This window comes from Coptis chinensis, chromosome 1, assembly GCF_015680905.1.
Source record: "Coptis chinensis isolate HL-2020 chromosome 1, ASM1568090v1, whole genome shotgun sequence".
NCBI lineage: Eukaryota > Viridiplantae > Streptophyta > Magnoliopsida > Ranunculales > Ranunculaceae > Coptis > Coptis chinensis.
In genome coordinates this window covers 9,398,683-9,418,157 of record NC_141456.1, presented here as the reverse complement: position 1 = coordinate 9,418,157, position 19,475 = coordinate 9,398,683, and the positions used below count along the sequence as shown (strand labels likewise).

Here is a 19,475-nt window from a genome sequence, read left to right as displayed (position 1 = left end):
CCAGAAAGGATAGTCTGTTAAGCTTCCCTCCAATCTAGCTATTTATAAAGTAGGATTGAAAAAAATCTGAAGTAGATAGTTGTGGGGAAAGTAGTTAGTCTCTTAGCCATTTTCCAAATCCTATTCCTTTGAAATATGAATACACTATTCAAATATATACAGGCTTTAATTTATACTACGATCTATCAAGGATTATACATGACAGCCATGTTGTAAATTCAAAATCAAACAGATTTTTTATTTTCTCACTTGTTTCTGTATGTGAGAAGTTCTGCATAGTGCGAAGTTTAAAAAACCAGGTCTATGTGAGTTCATAAAATCAGTTGATTATATATTTCTTACTTATACAACATAATTAATCAGTCGTTTATATCGACCCAATGATAAACAATCTTTGATCCTCCCAGCGGAGGATTTCAGACTTATATTGGGTTATACAGGAGAAGAATAGAAAAGGCTACTACTTTAGGGTCACCAGACACTTGTGAAGAAAGTTTGCTTAAAATTGCTCCATTGTCACCTTCATAAATAAAGCAAGGTAGTTTACTAGGTACCTAGCTAGGAAGTTTGGTAGACTGCTTCATTGGGAAAATGATGGTTTGTTTATAATTTTCACATCATCAATTTCTTAGTGTCCAGGGACATATATGAGAAATTTACACAGCTATTAAAGAGGGATGACGATATATATATATATATGCAAATGAAGAAAATTCTACTAAAGCACATTTCAATTCACGCACTTATCCTATCAATGCTATGCTTATTACTATACTAACAATCATATAGAAATTGAGGGCGAATGGCCCAGCACAAAAAAAAAATCCCAAGTCTGCTGTGATTGGGCTGTTGGAGAGAGAAAATAGGAGAGAGAGAGTTTGACTCGTTATTAGGTTTTTTTTGTGCTGGGTCATGTGTGTTAGTTCTATCCATAGAAAATTAGCGAAAAAAAAATCATATAGAAATAATGTACATTTTCCTGGAAAATGGCCAGAAAGAAACACAAAGATCAAAGTTCATCAAACACCTTTCAATTGGAAATTTGGAATACATAATTGCGCTGGGGCTGGGGGTTTTAGTTATACTCTCCCGGCTACTCTTTGGCTGCCCAAGTACTTAATTGCTTCTGGGCGAGCTAGGTGTGGTTTAAAAGGATTGTTGCCACTGTACAGTTGAACTTGTATGAAGACTACGAACCCACTTTCTCAAAATTTAGATAAATATTCCTAAAAAAGTTGAATAATCGAGTGAGCGGAGCGAATGATCTTTGCAGAAAAGGGGTTATGCGGACAAAAACCAAATTGGTTGGTTTCTGTCTGTCCTCACCTTTCTTTTTCTCTCTCTCCTTCCTTCCCTCCCTGTCCCTCTCAACCAAGCCCTAACTCTCTCTCTCTCCACCCACAAACCCATTTCTCCCTCTCTTCTCTACCTCCACTCACGCCCCCACTGCTTGCAATTATCTAGTATCAACAACAGGAGAGACGATTTTTAGTTCTCACTAGGTTCTCTTTGAAATTTAATGGACAGTTCACCTTAATTTGTTACATTGAAACTTGAAAGAGGTCACTAGAAAGAGGTTATTCAAAAATCTCAAAATGGAAAATCTTCAACGGTTAGAGACGGTAAAAGTGCAGAGAACATCAAAATTGATTGATCAACATGTACACGAATCTTCAGTCATAAGCTAATATCAACTGGTTTGGAAGCTGGAAAAACTAGTGTAAGTTCGCCTCCATTTTGTTGTATTACCCTTGCTTTGGCAACAATCAGTCAATCACGTAGTACTTACATAACAAAGCTACAGCTATACAATTGTATTTGTTGATGGCCGTACGTGAGTCGGACATTCCCATTTCTAATATTTTCATCCAGATTTCAGATGGTAGAGTTTCCATTAATTGTCCCTTGACTTGATTTCTCTGTCCTGAAAAACTGAAACCTATGAGAGCATGGAACAAGATAAAAATAATACTGAACAAAACTTGCACCAGCTTCGCCTCATCAATATTCTGCCTTTTATCTCCATCTAATATTTTCCATCCAAATCTCATCTTGATTACTCATTTTTCTTGAAAATTCGAAACACTAGAACCTAGAGCACCAAAATACAAGAGGGTGAAAAGGAATGAGTAAAGCAATACAGGATATGCAACAAAACATCTGCACCTATTCGCCCAGTTACAGGGTGGTCTACTTGTCCAAAAACTTGGCAGCAAGAGAATGGCTGCATAGTCAGTTGGAAGCCTGCCTTGAAATGTCATGAACACACAATATGTGCACCATCTTCCAACCAACACACAACCAAACCTAACATCAACTATTCTATGTAAATATTCTGCAATATAAACTTGAACTTATACCAAGTAGAGCCTTCATAATAATGCAAGCTCTAATATGAAGCATCAAACATCGTAAGATTTACATACCAATCTCTTTATGTTAGACTTTTCTCCTATCCCGTGACAAATAGATTCCATTTGACAGTAGAAAAAGATATCAGCGGAGAGTAAAGCAATCATCATCAAGTTGTACTATGATAGTCTAACTAGACTAGGCAGAATCCAAATCAAACATGCATTTCTTTCTTTCGCTAATACATCAACTACATACAACATCAAGCATAAAAGATTAGATCATATAGTAAAATTAAGTAGCCTACACAACTTGAGTAATAAGGTCAAATCAGCATAAACCATGGTACATAAAGGGCTTACTCCAAAACGTCAAAAGATATTCCAATTTCCAAACATTGACAAAACAGTTATAAATCCCTTGTCAACATAATGCAAAGAGCCTTTTGAGATTATCTTTTTCATAATTCTTCGGATTCATAAACAAATATCATTCAACGCATTTAAAATGTCTTGATGCTCCTTTAGAATCTCCTTGCGAACTGCAGAAAACCTAAAAACAATGCAAACAGAAAGAGGATTTCTCACATATGTTGGTCGAGCCAAGATAGTTAAGCTTCAGTATGTTCAAAAATAAACGAATAGGGTCTAGAAACCTGTCTGCTAAGTAAGAGTGCCCAATAGCTTATTGGCAAGTCCATACTCGAGTACCCTGGCAATGTGTCCCTAGTTTTACTAACATGCTCTTGATCGACTTGTTTTCTATGTTCAAATGCGCATATGGCTAAATGAACAATCCAGATTCGAGCTGAACTCCGAGCTAGAAGTAGCTCGTTAGTTTACCGATGCCCAAATCGAGCCAACCAAGCTTAAAAAGATCCAACAAAAGGCAAAACTATTGACATATTTCCACACTTTATATATCAAAATATGAAGTAAAAACACCTTGCTATACAAATTACAACAGCCAGAAAACAAACAAATAGAATACCTGTCTCTGAGCACAGCGGGTAAATCACTTTCCTCGCTTAGCTTTTCAATGTGCTTAATTTCGAGTTTCCACCTTTTAGGATTTTCAGAAAAATGCCAGATTCAAGCATTAAGGCTAATGTATCTCTTAATCTCTTATGCACGTCAATGTAAAGGGTCTTCTTAATAGTAGTGGCAGTAGTAGTACTAGCACCATCTTTGTTATTTGGAAATCTTCTGGTTAGTAAAGTGGACCAAAGGGTGTCTTGGTTGGCTAATCTGTTGAAATATTTTGCAACACAGTGAAAAAGAGCAGACATCTCTGTGACCCATAGCTGAGTTGGATATTCCCATTTCTAATATTTTAATCCATATTTCATCTGGTAGATTTTCCACACATAATTTTTTCATTGTCCTTAGATCACTTAATTTACTTGAAAGTTTAAGCCATAGTAGAGCGTACTGACATTTCTTTTGCAGGATATGCATTGAGACATTGAGTAGCTATATTCTTTAACATCAGTAAGCAATATGCTGTACTATGAGTCAGGAGGTAAGACTTAGGACAGTACACATCACGGGATTTTCATTCCCTTTTTCCTTTGTCAACTACAAAGGATCATTCTTACGACACAGAATATCACAAGATTAAACACAAAAGAACACATAATATAGCAAAATGTACTAGTCTACCAAACTCAAGTATGGCCAAATCAACATAAAGGCTCACTCCAAAACATCAAAAAATAGTTTCAAAGATAGTAGGGTACAACGATTACAGTAGAGGGAAATGTATACGCAGTGGTAAAACACAATGACACATCCGTTAATTGTATGATAGGTAAGAATAGTGAGAATTGAAATCACACATTAACAACACTGAAGGATGAACATTAGAGAAACTGATTTATTCATTTTGACAGTGACCAAAAACTGCAAGCAATATCGAGTTCAGCATGATTAATGGGGGCATGTACGGGAACAATACAACAAAGCATCAAAAGATATTCCAAACTTACAGAAGTAGTCAAAAATTCAAAATTCCTGATCATCCTAATTCTCAAAGCCTTCTTCAGATTCTCCTTCCGAGTTTTCTTCTAATTCCTCTTCAGAGCTTTCTTAATATTGCCTGGTACTGCATCGTCTTCAAGGACATTAATGTCCTCGCCAACATCACTTAGCACATACTACAAACTCTAGTAAGGCCAAATCAGCATAAACCATGGCACTAAAGTTATGAAAACACTGAAAATATATCTTCTGGTTCATAAACCAATATCAGTCAATCCATTTAAAATACTCTTATGCTCCTGCTTCATCCTGGAAAACTCGTCACGACATGCAACAGACCTGAAAAATGATGCAAACAGAAAAGGATAAGTGAAAACAGTGTAATATAAAAACTGAGAAAACAAGGAAAAACTAATGAGCACCTGGCATTGAGAGTTTCGGGTGAATGTTGCGGGTCAAAATCCTCAATCTGCTTAGCTATAGCGTCCATTTCTTGATCCATCTGATCAAGTTTTACAGAAAAATGACGCATTCGAGCACGAAGGTGAATGTACTTGTGATGCACGTCAATGTAAAGGGATTTCTTAGAACTAGTACGACCGCCATCATCCTGATTCGAACCTGGAAATTTTAGGTCCAGTAAAGTGGACCACAGGGTGTCTTGGTTGGCTAATTTGTTCAAATGTTTGCAACAAATTGAATATGAGCAGACATCTATGTGACCCAAAGTATAGTTAGATATTCCCATTTCTAATATATACATCCAAATTTCATTTGGTAGACTTTCCACACATAATTTTCTCTTCACTAATAGATCACTCATTTTTTTTTTGTTTTTTGAAACCCTAGACCACAGAGGAATAGAGGGAAAAGAATATGGGTTGGAGCCCATTTATCTCATGAGGGGGCTGAGGCCCATTAAATTCAGCTGTTGTAGTCTACCATGGTCATAGAGTTGAGTATAAAATGTTTACCAACCACCAGAGTATATATGGAAAACATCTGTAATTTAAGCTTCATTAAGTCGTTCTAAAGCGTAAGACTACAGGGTCGTCGTCAACAGATTACTTTCTACACAAGTGCACAATGCAGGGAGACTGTCTGTAACTATGATTGCACCAGGGGAAAAAGGGCCTCGCCAAGCCTTTGTGTCTTCAACTAGTTGAGTTAGAAAAGAAAACTGAGAAGGGGTAGTTATATAATTGTAGGAGTGCCATTCAGCTCTTCATTTGCTCACATATCTCCTCCTTAATCTACTATCCCCTCTCTCTATATTATGGGATCACCTCTCTCTATTATCTACTATCACATATGACGATCCCATATACAAGCTTTTGAAATATATGTTTCGGTAGTGATTTAGTGAAGAGATCAGCAAGGTTGTCACTGGAACGAACTTACTCGACCTGTTATAGAAGGTAATTGGCAAAAACTATGAATATGCCCAATTAATAACCTTATCCATACACATTCACGACTTGTTTCATGAAGAACTAAAATTTCAGAGTGGTTAGAGGAAGTTGTCACTAAAGTTTGTTTAGTGGAATGCCAACAAATAGCAGTATTACCACTAAGAAATACATAACCTGTTTGAGAGTGACCCTTCTGAGGGTCAGATAGATAACTAAAAATTGCATAGTCAACTAGATCATAGTCATTAGCGGAACCATAAGAATAAAATAGTTTCATACCAGTTATTCCATAAAAATATCTCAATGTGTTTGACATCATTCCAATGTCTAAGTGTATGTACACAATTATATCTTGATAAGAAACTAATAGAAAATACAATGTCTTATATTGTGTACGTATTGTGCTAGATACATAAATGCTTCAATATCACTCAAGTAGAGTATTTTTAAGACCAAGAACTTCCTCTTGTTCTTTCTTTAGTCGAAATGGATCCTTATCCAAATCCAAGTTCCGCACAACCATGTGCTTTGTCCATTTCATTTCAAAAATCTATAGTCAACAGTTTTCTCCAATTTCTTAGGTGTCCCAATCAAGTTTATACTAACAAAACTTGCTGCTACTATATTGAATCCAACCTCGGATTTTACTATAGGTCCACACCACGTTTTTCAAAGAGTTTAATTATGCTTGAATAGCAAATTCCAGATTGGCCAATCTTTCCTTTGTCGACGAAACACGTGGTTCATTTATTTTTCATCATTGTCCTTTGATGTTCCAATAGTTATACCAAAGCTAAATATGTCATCCATGACAAATGTTTTCCTATCCCATAATTCACCTGAGCATGCATGAAATATTGAGATCGATCTCTTCATTTTCAAGTACATGTGTCTCTCCATGGGCAACCATAGGTATTTAAGTGAATTTGGATATTTGCACATTTTCATTATTTGTTTATGGAGCTCTAGCCATTACCTGGCTATTATTTGGACAAGATGGTTCCTCAATTCTTCTCTCCTAGGAGCACTCTCTTTGGATCTTATAGGTCTACCACGCTTTTAGCATATAGTAGATTCATTTGCCACCATGTTTGGACCCTATCCAAATGGAACATCAATTTTGGCTAGCACATTCATGATTACTTTTACCATATCATTAAATGCTTAGGTATTTTTCTCTGCAACCATTTGCAAGTGTATCATTCTCCTTATCTCATATAGTCACATTTATTGTTTGGATCCTTAATGAGATAGTGGACGTGATCCACGTTACTTTACGTCTTTCTTAGAGCAACCATTGCTTTTCTCCCCCTAACGACAGGAAAACTGACTCATTAAATTGACAATCATGTAATACAGACTGTCTAAGTGGGCTTCTTGCTCCCAACGTTTGATATGATGCACAATGTCTTTCTCATTTATGGGTATAGTCTACTAGATATATATCCATAATACTTTTCTCCATTTATATATCAATACATTTAAACATAAAACAAAATAAATTTGTAAATATTGATACTAGCACAACACAAGTATATATATTAAGAAAAATAAAACTTGAGATTCATAATAAATAAATTCAAAATATTAATGACAATCATGACCTAGACTTTCTATGAAGAGAACACAATATTAATGGTAAACGGTCCATGAACTGATAATAAAAATATAATTAACTAAATAAATCATTCCAAGGATGAAAACTTGCTCATCAAACTTGCCCATTTGGATCTTCATACTGAACCTTAAGGAAATTGAAACAATCCAAATGAGTACCATCATTAAAGTGGTCACTCTTCCAATTCTCTATCACATTTGTTTCCATTTTCCTAGAGGCTTTATACTTTTCAACCTCTTCTATAAGAGCTCGGCAGTATTTTGCCTAATGTCCATCATTACCCAACCACGTCTATAGCAAATATCACTTCTCTCCTTTTGTGTTTTATGCGGTGGAGTTGTCCACTTGTTCCAATTACCCTTTTGTTGGTCATTAGTATTCCAATGGTCCTTTTTTCTATTACCATTGCCATCTTCATAAGGATGATAACCTCGACCACCTCTCCCAGTATTTCTGCCTCTTCCACGCCCTCTCCCATGTCCTCTACTATGACTACCACTAGCTCGAAAGCTGGTATTTGCTTTTGGAATTGTTATTGACCCAGTTGGTATGGAGTTGTGGTTTTTCATGAGAACATTACGGTTTGCCTCTGATACAAGAAGGCAAGTCACAAGTTGAGAATATTTCTCAAATTTTCTTTCACGGTATTGTTGTTAGTTGCAAAAGTACATTATTTGCGTGAAAGGTGGAGAGAGTTTTCTCAATCATTTGTGACTCTGTTACTGTTTTACCATACAGTCTAAGGCGAGAAACAATATTGAACAAAGAAGAATTGTATTCTTTCACAGTTTTGTAGTCTTGATATCTCAAGCTCAACCATTCACTTTGGGCAATTGGGAGGATAACCATCCTTTGGTGGTCAAATCTATCCGTTAAGGATATCCACAAGCTCAAAGGATCAACCTCGCTCACATAGATACTCTGCCTTCAGATCATCATGAATATGATGACGCGGAAATATCAAAGCCTTAGCCTTCTTTTCAAGGGTTGCAGTGTTATCTTCCTTGACAGCATCGCCTAGGACATTGGACTGCAAATGTAACTTCGCATTCAATTGCCATGACAGCTAGTTATCGCCACTCACATAAAGAGCTTTGAATTCAAATTTAGCAATGCTCGACATCTAATTAACACAACTAATTAATTAATCATATATAATAAAATTATGTAGACACTCAACCTTATTTTAGATAACTATTAAGAATGTACGTAGCGTTTAGCTCAGAAAAAACTTCAAAACAACTATTATATGTTAGGTTCTAATCTAGCTAGCCATGTATATAGGATTAAATATTTGAATAAAAGAATTAAACGTTGATTATAAGGTTAAAACGTCTGGCTCTAAGTATATGAGAACTTCTAGTTCTTCATAGAAAACTTAACGAACTTCTGATTCTTTAAATAAAAAAAAAAAACTAGTAAATGGAAATTCGAGTCTCGACAATATCAAAACTTTCGCATTCAATACAAGAATTTATGGTTCTATTTAAAAACTACGTTCATGATTTTGGAACTTCAAGTCCTAATATAAAATAAAAAACTTCAGGTTCCTAAGAATTGAATCGTGGAACTTCAGGTTCCTAAAAATAATAGATATTAGAACTTCAGGTTTTTTTTAATCTTGGAACTTCAAATTTCTAAAAATTGAATCTTGGAACTTCAGGTTCTAAAAAAAAAAAAAAAATCTTGGAACTTCGGGTTCCAAATATATCGTAGAACTTTAGGTACATAATTGTTCAAAAGTATACATAAAAAAAAAAAAAAAAAAAAACAAAATTCGAATTGAAGTCATAGATCAAGTATGAACAGTAACGTTTTTTATTTTATATCTGATGATCTAACCGTTGGTTTTTCCTAAAATTTTGATATGTTTGTACTTCATGAGTCGTGCATCTTTGCTTTTGTGTAGTAGATGATGAATAGAAGAATATGGTATTTAGAAGTTGATAGCTCCTAGAATTTTCGTGGTGATAATGTGTTAAAATTTAATAGATTTAGATAGAACACCACACTAACTTAAATAGATTGAATCATGAAGAAAATAAGAGAGAGGGAAACTTATTGAGTTCAGTAAGTATAAATGGGAGGAGGTTACCTTTATATATAATTAGGTAATCTCCTTTCCAAGATGGATAAACACCAAAATAAAAAATTACCAAGATAAACACATATGAGGAGATGTCCCATATAGGCTCAATTGTGGGCATCCATATAGGCCCACGGATTTCATAGCATATATTGTGTTATAACAGAATGAAATCTGGACGAAGATATTACAAGTACAAAATCCAAATCATGACTATGAACACCCAAAGATATCCAAATCATGACTATGAAAGGAAATGCACCCAAAGATCTCTGCTCGATTTCAACGTGATGGCTCTTGGTACATGTTTTCTAAGCCTTTTGGTCGCATATATCACAACTTGTAGTCAACTGGAAAAAATCTCTGTAGCAAATACAATTTTTCTAACACTGGGGTTACATAAGTATGCTGGTTATTTATTAGTCATTAGAGTAGAGAGAATGCATAGACAAGTGTCTGAGTACAACGACACATCCACGGCATGGATGAAAGTTACAAAAAGAAAAGTACAAAATAGTACATTTATTTAGTTTTACAGAAGCCAAAATTGTTACATAAAATGTCAAGATCGTCTAACAGTCGCCCAAACCCAAGCAACATTGAGTTCATCATGAACAGTGGGGCGTGTAGGGGTGCACTACAACATAGCATCAAAAGGTGTTCCAAATTTGTTAAAATCCCAGTTCATCATATCCTAACCCTAGAAGCCTTCTTCAGATTCTCCGTCTGAGCTTTCTTCAGAGCTTTCTTCTGGTTCCTCTTCTGAGCTTTCTTCAAAATCCTCACTACTGCCTGCTAATGCATCATCTTCCAGAAGATTGGTGTCCTGACCAACATCAACTAATGCATGGAAGTCACCATCTTTATCCATGATTGTAGTTCGCATACTTGTAACTTCTTTCTGAATATCCATATGCTCCTGCTCCACGTAGGCAAGCTCCTCGCGACACACAAAATACCTAAAAAGTGTTGCAAAGTTGCAAACAAACAAAACTCATATGCTAGGTTGTAACCAAGGTTAAATACAAGACGAGATTATTAGTAAAGGAGTGTCTAACTAAGAAATGACTTGATACACAGTAACACAGTGATAGAAAATGTTGCAAGACACCATTGAAATAAAACCGAAAAATAGCTTTTGCTTTGATCCTAACACCACTCCACTCTCCCCCTTCGATAAGAAACTATACACTTTAGTTTATTAACTGTGTGCAGACGAAATGCATATATACAACTGATCACTGAAAGCTTTACTCAACTTGATTGCTTATGTATCTCATTCACTGAAACCTGAAATTAAAGTTCCTTGATCTAGAGTCTCGAGTCTATTCTGTTTTACTTTCTCACAATTGACTAATAGATTGATCTGCAATCATATCTTAGTTTTAGTTTAGTAGAAGAAACGTTTAAGGGAGAAACTAGTGAGTCGGTCGAAAGGACACAGAACCAAGGAGCATAAGCACAATTCCTAGGCAAAGAGGAAGAAAAAAACAAATAGGAGAAGCAAAATACAAAGTTACCAAAAATATCGGTCTTATGTCTTTATCACTTTAAACTACCAAGCTCATGCAAACGTTATTAAAAAAGTAACTTGAAATATGAAATGTTGCATTGCAATTTGATTCAAATATATAGTCAACGCCTAAAGTTCAAGAAGAAGGGAAGGATGCCTACTCTAAACAAACAGCAGGTGAATGGATACTCTTTAACAAACAGCAGACAAACTACCATATTGAAATATAGTAGCACAAATATTCTGCCCATCAACTCTTCTAGTGTGAGAACTTCCTACCTAAATCCAAAACCCCTGCTCGAAATTCTGCAGATTTACTGGAACAATCACTCTTCTCTTTACGTCTTCAATAACGAAAACCAAACGTTTGCTTAACATTTTGACCACTTCAATAAAAATGTAAAAATAATCAAAATATTCAGAATCTATACTTCCTTATCTCGACATCACTCTCCACCTTTTAGCTCAATTAACTTGAACATAAAACACATCAACTCAAATTCTCAAAATATCCCAATTTACGCATAACGCAATAAACAGTGACCTATCTTAACAATGCAGCAAAAAGTAAAATAATTAAAAGTCATGGTCCAACTAATTTATACAAAATTGCAAAAAATAAACAAAAAAATTGAGTACCTGTCCCTGATCATATCAAGTAAAACGCCAGAATTCTCCTCCATTTGTTCATTTATAACTTTCAATTCACGTCGAACCCGTTTAATCTTTCTACCCAAAACACCCAACCTATACTCTTGATTGAAAACAGTACGTCGTATAAAATCCCGTTCAAGTTGACGGTATATTTCAAGACGTGACTTATACAGATTCTTCTGAGATTCTTCTGATGATGACGTGTCTTCGTTTTGGAAGTGTGGGAAATCAAGGGATAATAAAGTGGACCAAAGTGAGTTGTCATTGGATAATTTGTTGAAATTTTTGCACGAAATTGAGAATGAACAAATATCTTTATGGGTTAATATCCATTTCTCGATTCCGGTTTCTAATATCCTTATCCAGATTTCTTCTGGTAAAACTTCCATTAACTTTCCTTCTTTCATATCTCTCAATTGAAAAATTATCATCGTCATCATAAGATAAGTTTTTATAGTCATGGTCATGCTACTAAAATTGACCAATGTTGACCACATAACTGTAAAAACGCCAAGTCAAGTACCATTCTTTCTAAGGTGATGACAACAAATTAAACATTAGCTACGTGCCTACATCAACCTACACTACTCATACGCCATAATAATGCTAATAAGAAGTGATACATTGGTATGGACTTTACAACATCGATACATATTCAGCAGCAAAACTGAAAATGTAGAACCAGAGAAGCAGATAGCACTTAGGAGCAACAAGCCAACAAGAACACCCCACCACTAACCCCGGCAATAATATGAGCTATTCCTTCATTAACAATGAAGATCATGAAAACTATAGCTACACAAGGAAGATCTTTCCTCAAAAGACTGAAATTCCTCACCGATTGAGAGAAATCTGTAGGATAAATAACAGCTTTTGCGGCACACAGGTCTTCGTGTGTATCTGCAACAAATGAGAATCTGTGATTTTCTTGCGATTTGAGAACAAAAGCCATTCTAAGGCAAACAACCACACTTTTCTAGCAGAAAACACCCAACAGTATACGGAAACCATAGACATTACAACGAAGATGAGAGAAAAACTAAACCAAACTGTGTTGAGGATGGCGATTACAACACTAGTAAGGCCACAGGAACATGGGTACTCTACCAAATTATATGAAATAATGAAGCACCCATTAGAGAAACATAGAACAGATAATAGCAAGAGAAAATCTGTGAAGGAGTTTTTGTAATGCTTATAACACAGGCTCGTCATCATCAAACTTGGAGTAGAGAAAAAGTTCAGCAAATAAAGGATGAAGTAATTGATGCATGGAAGCGAACTTGTGTGTAAATGCTAGTATATATAGATGAAGTTGGACTTCTTGACATTAACTGGCACTAAATTTCTTGAGCTTGGAAAAGAAAGCTTGAGAACACAATAAGCTTGAAAGAAAACAAAGGAGTAGAAGTAAATTAGGTAGACGTAAAGATTATCAAGTATCAACTACTAAAATGGGAAAATCTTCTGTTGCAGAAGTAAATTCAATAGTAAGTAAAAACTTTTACTAGATAAGAAAATCTCCTTGCAGAAGCAAATTAAATAATTAATAGGAAAGGCACTGGAAAGTGGAAACATCTTATGCAGAACCAAAATTTGCATGCGACTCTATAAGAATGTGGCATTGATTTCAAACCTTTTTCAGTTGATGTACCAAGTTTGACATGGACAGACGGACGAATAAACTCCAATTCAATAGAGTTAGCAGTTTGATTAAAGATTTTTTTTTTCATAAAACAATTTTAATGCATCACTTAACAACAAAATCACCCCACAGATGACACCCCCTAGTTCACTTTTAAATCTAATAACTCCCTTGAAATTTCAAAACTCAAAACAAAACATTACTTTTCCCTTCACTTACAGAAACACACATGGTCAAAGCCATTTATTTATGGCTAAATCTATGGTGCGCAGGTCGTATCAAATCTGGGCCACTCATACCAAGGGGTGCGTGTGTATTGCATGGCAAAAGTACTGATTCAAAGGCCCACATTACCTGCGCACCATACGACCTGCGCACTGAAGACATGCTCTTTATGGCTAACACCAGAACAACCCTTTTCTCCTTTCCCTTGACTAACAGGGCCTTCATGGCAGGACTTACATAGTGGTATGCTACATGCACCAATATATGTTGCTTTCTGATCTTGAAGTACACCAAATAGGGCCTTCGTCACAGGACTTCAAGAAATGACAGAGGATCCACCCCAGACCCTCAACATTCGCACTGAATTTGATTTATGTCCCCTCATGCACGATGAGCTCAAACCATTTCTTGAAGTCATCTCCCACATCGGCACCTTTAGAGCTCACATCAGTTACTTATTTAACGTCAATTTATGTTTTGGTTAAGTTGTGTATGAAGCTTAAGTTGACTCCAGAGATGCAGATGATGAATCCAAATGGATGAAGTGGTTTGGAAAAATCAGTCTTGTGCCATGACTCGAGGGTCATAAGAAAAAAAACAGTATATACATAAAATACTAGAAAAGGGTCAACTCCATAGAAGAATAGATTTGAGGTACGAAGTTTTCGAGATAAAACTCTACGTATAAAGTGTACTCACCACAACAAATGGGACAAAAATTGTCAAATGCTATGAATACCAAAGACGCCATACTTAACCAAAATGTACCAACCGGCAACAAATAGACAGGCTAGAAACAACTAGAACAAAGAGCTATAAGAAAAGCCGGTCCAAGACAAAGTCGTCTCGAATGAGTAAACAACTGGGGTACCAAACATAATAAAAGGCAATCCTAGACGGCCAATTAACGACTTGGATGGAACACAGTATGTTAGGTGGGGGCGGCAGAAGTGGAACCAAATACTGAAAACAACAGAATTTCTGTTACGAACTCTGAAGGCTTTTACCCCACCACCGACCATACACAAACTCCTACCAACCATTCAATCGTTGTTATGGGCTTATGGCAATATTAACCATTAAGTAGTATAAAGGAAACACCATAAAAGCAAGTGTCATATGATCAGTCTTCGGTGATTTCCTCTTATTCATTTCCCGAGCCATCTTCAATATCTTCACCAGAGCCTTCTGCAGATTCTTCCTCCGAGCTTTCTTCGGATTCAGCCTCTGAGCTTTCAACTGATTCATCTTCCGAGATAGTGTCACAGTCTTCAACCTCAAGGAACTTAATGTCCTGACCGGCCATGATTTTAGCATGCAAAAATTTAGCTTTTCTTAAACGATCCGTATGGGACTCTTGCACATTCTCAAGAAAATCAAACCTGAATTGTATCATGTATTAGCACAAAGGGTTAAACAGTGTTAAAGAATGTATATTGAACTATTGAAGAATGTATTATCTATATTTTTATGACATATGAATATGATATACAATTAAGCTTATGAAAATACTAAAGCTCTCTCCTTGTTAATGCTTGCTGTAATCCTAGATGTTTAACCATAGTGTAGATCTAAGTAACCGCATTCTTATAGTTAAATAACTTACTATCTCTATACAAACTCACTGCACCAAAAGCAAACAAATTCTGATCATGAAGCAAAATTCTTAAGTAGGGGTTACTATATCTCCTGCAGTAAAACCTAATATTGAATTAAGGGTGGGCAAAAGTCTAATTACCCTATTATCACATGGCCAAAAACTAAAAACCACAACAATAAAACCTTTTAATCTAATGGAACTAAACATCATCCTGGAACTCTATAACAAGTTAAATTACCTTTTAAAGGTTTTAAAAAAGCATAGACACCTAAGATCAAAAGCAAGTGAAAAAGAAAAAGAAGAAGGGATTTTCCCCACATTCCACTTACTGAATGTTTCTTCTCGTTATGATTGAGCACGTTAGGCACAATTCCAACAAAGGGGAATAAAACATCTTCTCTGTCCACTCCCCTAATCTTCTCCATTCTTCATCGTTCTCAAAGAAATAATTAGGTAGTGCTTTATTTTTAGACTCCTAGCATGTCTAGTTTGATTATCTCAACAGCGTCAACTTTATTTGTTTAGGGTCTCAAGCATAATGCTAATCTCTATGCCTGTAGCATGAATATATGAGACCTGAAAGGCAATTACCATTCTTCATTACTTGGAGTGTGTCGCATCATCGGTGCTCAATTAATGTCACTCCTCACCAGATCGCAGTATCCTTAAAAACAGAATTCCGTAAAAAAAAATTAAAGATGTCTCTAAATAAATTAAAATGCATCTATCTTATACCTCTTTAGTTAATTTCATACCTCTTCGTAAATATAATTAACTTTCATACACTACATTATCGAAAAATAATTTCCTAATTATGCAGTGTACACATAGAAAATAATTTTGCGATAAACAAAATAAAACAACCTTTGCTTGAAATCATAGTCAATTGATTTCCCATACGCCTTATTCCTCTTAGTCCTTTCGTAAAACACCATCAATTTAAACCACGCTCGTGTTTAAGAATCTCGCTTCTAAGATCAGCCCATTCTTGTTTAATGTATTTCTTAAGCCTGTCCATATAAACAGCTTTCTTTGTAGCAAAAGATTCAGAACTATCGTCTTCAACTTCATCATTGTCTTGATTATGATCTCGAGGAAAATCTATGGTTAGTAAAGTAGACCATAGGGTTTCCTTGTTAGATAATTTGTTCAAGTTTTTGCAACATTCTGAGAAATGGCAAATATCTTTGAACTTCAAAATTGAATTGTCTATTCCGGTTTCTAGTATCTTTATCCAGATTTCATCTGATATTGCTTTGCTCAATTTTGTCTCTTTCATTTCTCTCTCCATTTTTCTTTTGAAACCCTAGGTGCTGGAATTTCAGAAGTAACTGCCCCTATTTTCCCACCATCTCGAGATATACAAATTCATACGTATTAAAGTGGAAACCACATACAGTACAAGAAACATTCGAGAGATATTGACATGCTGGTGCTGATCCTGATATTAAAAAAATTTCTCCTTCCATTGACATCTTTTATACCAGATATAAAATGCCATCATACAGACAGATAGTAACAGCAGTCAGCAAATGATGCATCACTGTTGCCACATAGATAATAATCATCATCTACTACGCAGAAAAGATAACATATGTACCGAACTCAGCTACATCAAATCCAGCCTAGACATAAGGCACAAAGGGGGATTATAAAGATCAAAATATAGTTCAGTAAACATCAATGTAGTCAAAATCCCCAGTCATCATCATTGATGGAGCCCTCATCAGTTTCTCCCTCTCAACTGTCTTATGATCAGTCGTCTGCGATTTCCTCAGCTGATTCATTTCCCGAGCCATCTGCAATATCTTCACCAGAGCCTTCTTCAGATTCTTCCTCTGAGCTTTCTTCGGATTCAGCTTCTGAGCTTTCAACTGAATAATCATCCGAAATATTGTCACAGTCTTCAACCTCAAGGAACTTAATGTCCTGACCGGCCATGATTTTAGCATGCAAAACTTTAGCTCTTCTAAAACGGTCCTTAAGGGACTTTTGCAAATACTCAATCAAATCAAACCTAAATTGTGTACCCAAAAAAATAGTAATCATGTATTAGTGCAAAGGGCAAAACAGAGTTAAGGAATGTATAATTGAAGAATGACTTTGATATCTTACTAAAACGATATATTCTCTGTGCTCAGAGGGAAATGAATATGATATACCTTTAAGCATATGAAATTACTAAAACTCTTATTATTGCATGCTGTAATCTTCTGTTATTTAAATATTTTCAATTGACAACATAACCACTTTTAACAACCACCAAAGCGACCATTTTTTCAAAAGTTTATAAGGCAATATTCATTATTGTGAAGTGACATTCCAGAGGGAGAGAATCCTGGATGTCCAAATAGTGTAGATCTAAGTGATCACATTTTTACAGTTAAATAAGTAATTATCTACTCACTGTACCAAAAGCAAATAAAACCTGATAATGAAGCAAAAGTCTTAAGTAGGAATTAAACTGCATCCTAGAACTCTATGACAAGTTGAATTGCCTTTTAAAGGTTTATCAAAGAAGAAACGCCTAAGAACAAAGCAAGCGAAAAGAAAAAGAAGAAGGGATCTTCCCCACATTTGACTTACTGAATGTTTCTTCTTGTTATGATTGAGCAACGTTAGGAACAATTCTGACATAGGGGGGGTAAAACATCTTCTCTGTCCGCCCCCCCTAATCTTCTGCATTTTTCATCATTCTCATCCATTGTGCACAATCCGCTCCTCTCAAACATTTGACGCTATCTACCCCATAATATTTTCTTAACCCCCCCCAAATGATCGACATTCTTTAACCTTGAACTGGTAATGACTCTGTAAACCCTTCCTTTTTAAGTCTTGCAGTTTTTCAGATTACCCATCCTATTATAATATAAATTAAAAAGATATGACAACCTTGGACTTGTTGTTGTTTATACATTCTGCAAACACTTTCAATTTGATTTGATGAGTTTCATAAAGTTCCGCAAATTGGTTTCAGGGTAGAGCCTGTTTGGGTCCCATATAAATGATTTTCAAACAAGTCAAAGAAATAGCACTACTTGGGGGCTTACTTCAATGTGGGCACTGGGCAGTAAATATGTGTTATCTCAAAGAAAAAATGCCTCTGTAGTTTGATCATCTCAATAGTGTCATCTTTCAATGTTTAGGGTCTCAAGCATGCATAATACTAATTATACTATCTCAACTATTTAAGACCTGACATACAATTACCATTCTTCCTTACTTGTGCTGTATCGCATAGTATGCTAGTCCTTGTAAACTATAATAATTACCTTTGTACAATAGATTATCAGATACTAGTTCCGTAACTATGCAATGTACAAGTGAAAAAAAAGAGCAAAACAAAACTCACATTCGAATAAACAAAACTAATGAAATATAAAAAGAACCTTTGCTCGAAATCAGAGTCAACTGAATCACCATTAGCCTTATTCCTCTTAGTCCTTTCGTAAAACACCATCAATTTACGTCGTTGCTTAGATATCCTTAAATCATCAGCAATTAAAGCACGCTCGTGTTTAAGGAAATCACTTCTAAGATCAGCCCATTTTTGTTTAATGTTTTTCTTAAGCCTGTCCATGTAAACAGATTTCTTTGTAGCTTCTGGTGTATCATCATTTTCTTGATTCTGATCTCGAGGAAAATCTATGGTTAGTAGAGTAGACCATATAGTTTCTTGGCTGGATAGTTTGTTGAAGTTTTTGCAACATTCTGAGAAACTGCAAATATCGTCGAACTTTAAAATTGAATTGTATATTCCGGTTTCTAGTATCTTTATCCAGATTTCATCTGATATTGCTTTCATCAATTTTCTCTCTTTCATTTCTCTCTCCATTTTTTATTTTTGAAACCCTAGGTATTGGAATTTCACCCTATTTTCCCGCCATCTCGTATACAATTTCATACTATATTTTTCATACCGATAGACATGGTATTGAACATTTCGACAGAAGATTTTTCGATATTGATTTGTGACATTTCGGCGGTATGTGGAGAGATGACAGGCCAGAGGGTGTAAGGATCACAAATTCACAACTGATGTAGCCCCTTAATGGCATCACCAAAGGGGGGGCCTGGATACGGGCCTCTATCTCCAAATTTACCGGACTTCAGCGAAAAACTGTTTCCGATGCAGCCCCTAAATGGGCCTCCAATTTAACCATTCTGGATATATGTCTTCATTTCTACAGATGTTTATAAAGAACCTGAAGCCCAAAACTTTGCACATGACTTCACTTAAGTAAGCACGTGACTTCACTTTTTTATTTTTCAGTCTTGTTTCACATGTTATAAAGGAGCAGTCATCTTCTCCGTTAGAACACCCATGATATAGAGTTTTAGCTCCTCCTTATTGCCCTCCAAAATGCTGACGTGGCCCTGGGTTTTAAAGG

The 19,475-nt window shown here is 35.6% G+C and overlaps 3 protein-coding genes and 1 long non-coding RNA gene across 4 annotated transcripts; all 4 read right to left on the bottom strand.

The window, feature by feature from the left end:
* Window positions 1-4,207: 4,207 nt before the first annotated feature.
* On the bottom strand, window positions 4,208-5,313 carry LOC147521951 (uncharacterized). Its single transcript, XR_015211463.1, has 2 exons — window positions 4,754-5,313; window positions 4,208-4,670 (listed from the first exon to the last, which is right to left on the bottom strand). It is a non-coding gene; the product is annotated as an uncharacterized LOC147521951 (long non-coding RNA).
* Window positions 5,314-9,842: 4,529 nt separating this feature from the next.
* LOC147521950 (F-box protein SKIP24-like) lies at window positions 9,843-12,678 on the bottom strand. The gene is made up of 2 exons (XM_086589687.1): window positions 11,600-12,678; window positions 9,843-10,406 (listed from the first exon to the last, which is right to left on the bottom strand). The coding sequence occupies exons 1-2, from the start codon at window positions 12,109-12,111 to the stop codon at window positions 10,148-10,150; spliced, it is 771 nt and encodes a 256-aa protein (XP_086445813.1). The 5' UTR covers window positions 12,112-12,678; the 3' UTR covers window positions 9,843-10,147.
* Window positions 12,679-16,018: 3,340 nt separating this feature from the next.
* LOC147521949 (F-box protein SKIP24-like) lies at window positions 16,019-16,375 on the bottom strand. Its single transcript, XM_086566784.1, has one exon. The coding sequence runs from the start codon at window positions 16,373-16,375 to the stop codon at window positions 16,019-16,021; it is 357 nt and encodes a 118-aa protein (XP_086422910.1).
* A 151-nt stretch (window positions 16,376-16,526) lies between these two features.
* On the bottom strand, window positions 16,527-18,985 carry LOC147521948 (uncharacterized). The gene is made up of 2 exons (XM_086589673.1): window positions 18,474-18,985; window positions 16,527-17,101 (listed from the first exon to the last, which is right to left on the bottom strand). Exons 1-2 carry the CDS (start codon window positions 18,917-18,919, stop codon window positions 16,840-16,842), a joined length of 708 nt encoding a protein of 235 aa, XP_086445799.1. The 5' UTR covers window positions 18,920-18,985; the 3' UTR covers window positions 16,527-16,839.
* Window positions 18,986-19,475: the final 490 nt, after the last annotated feature.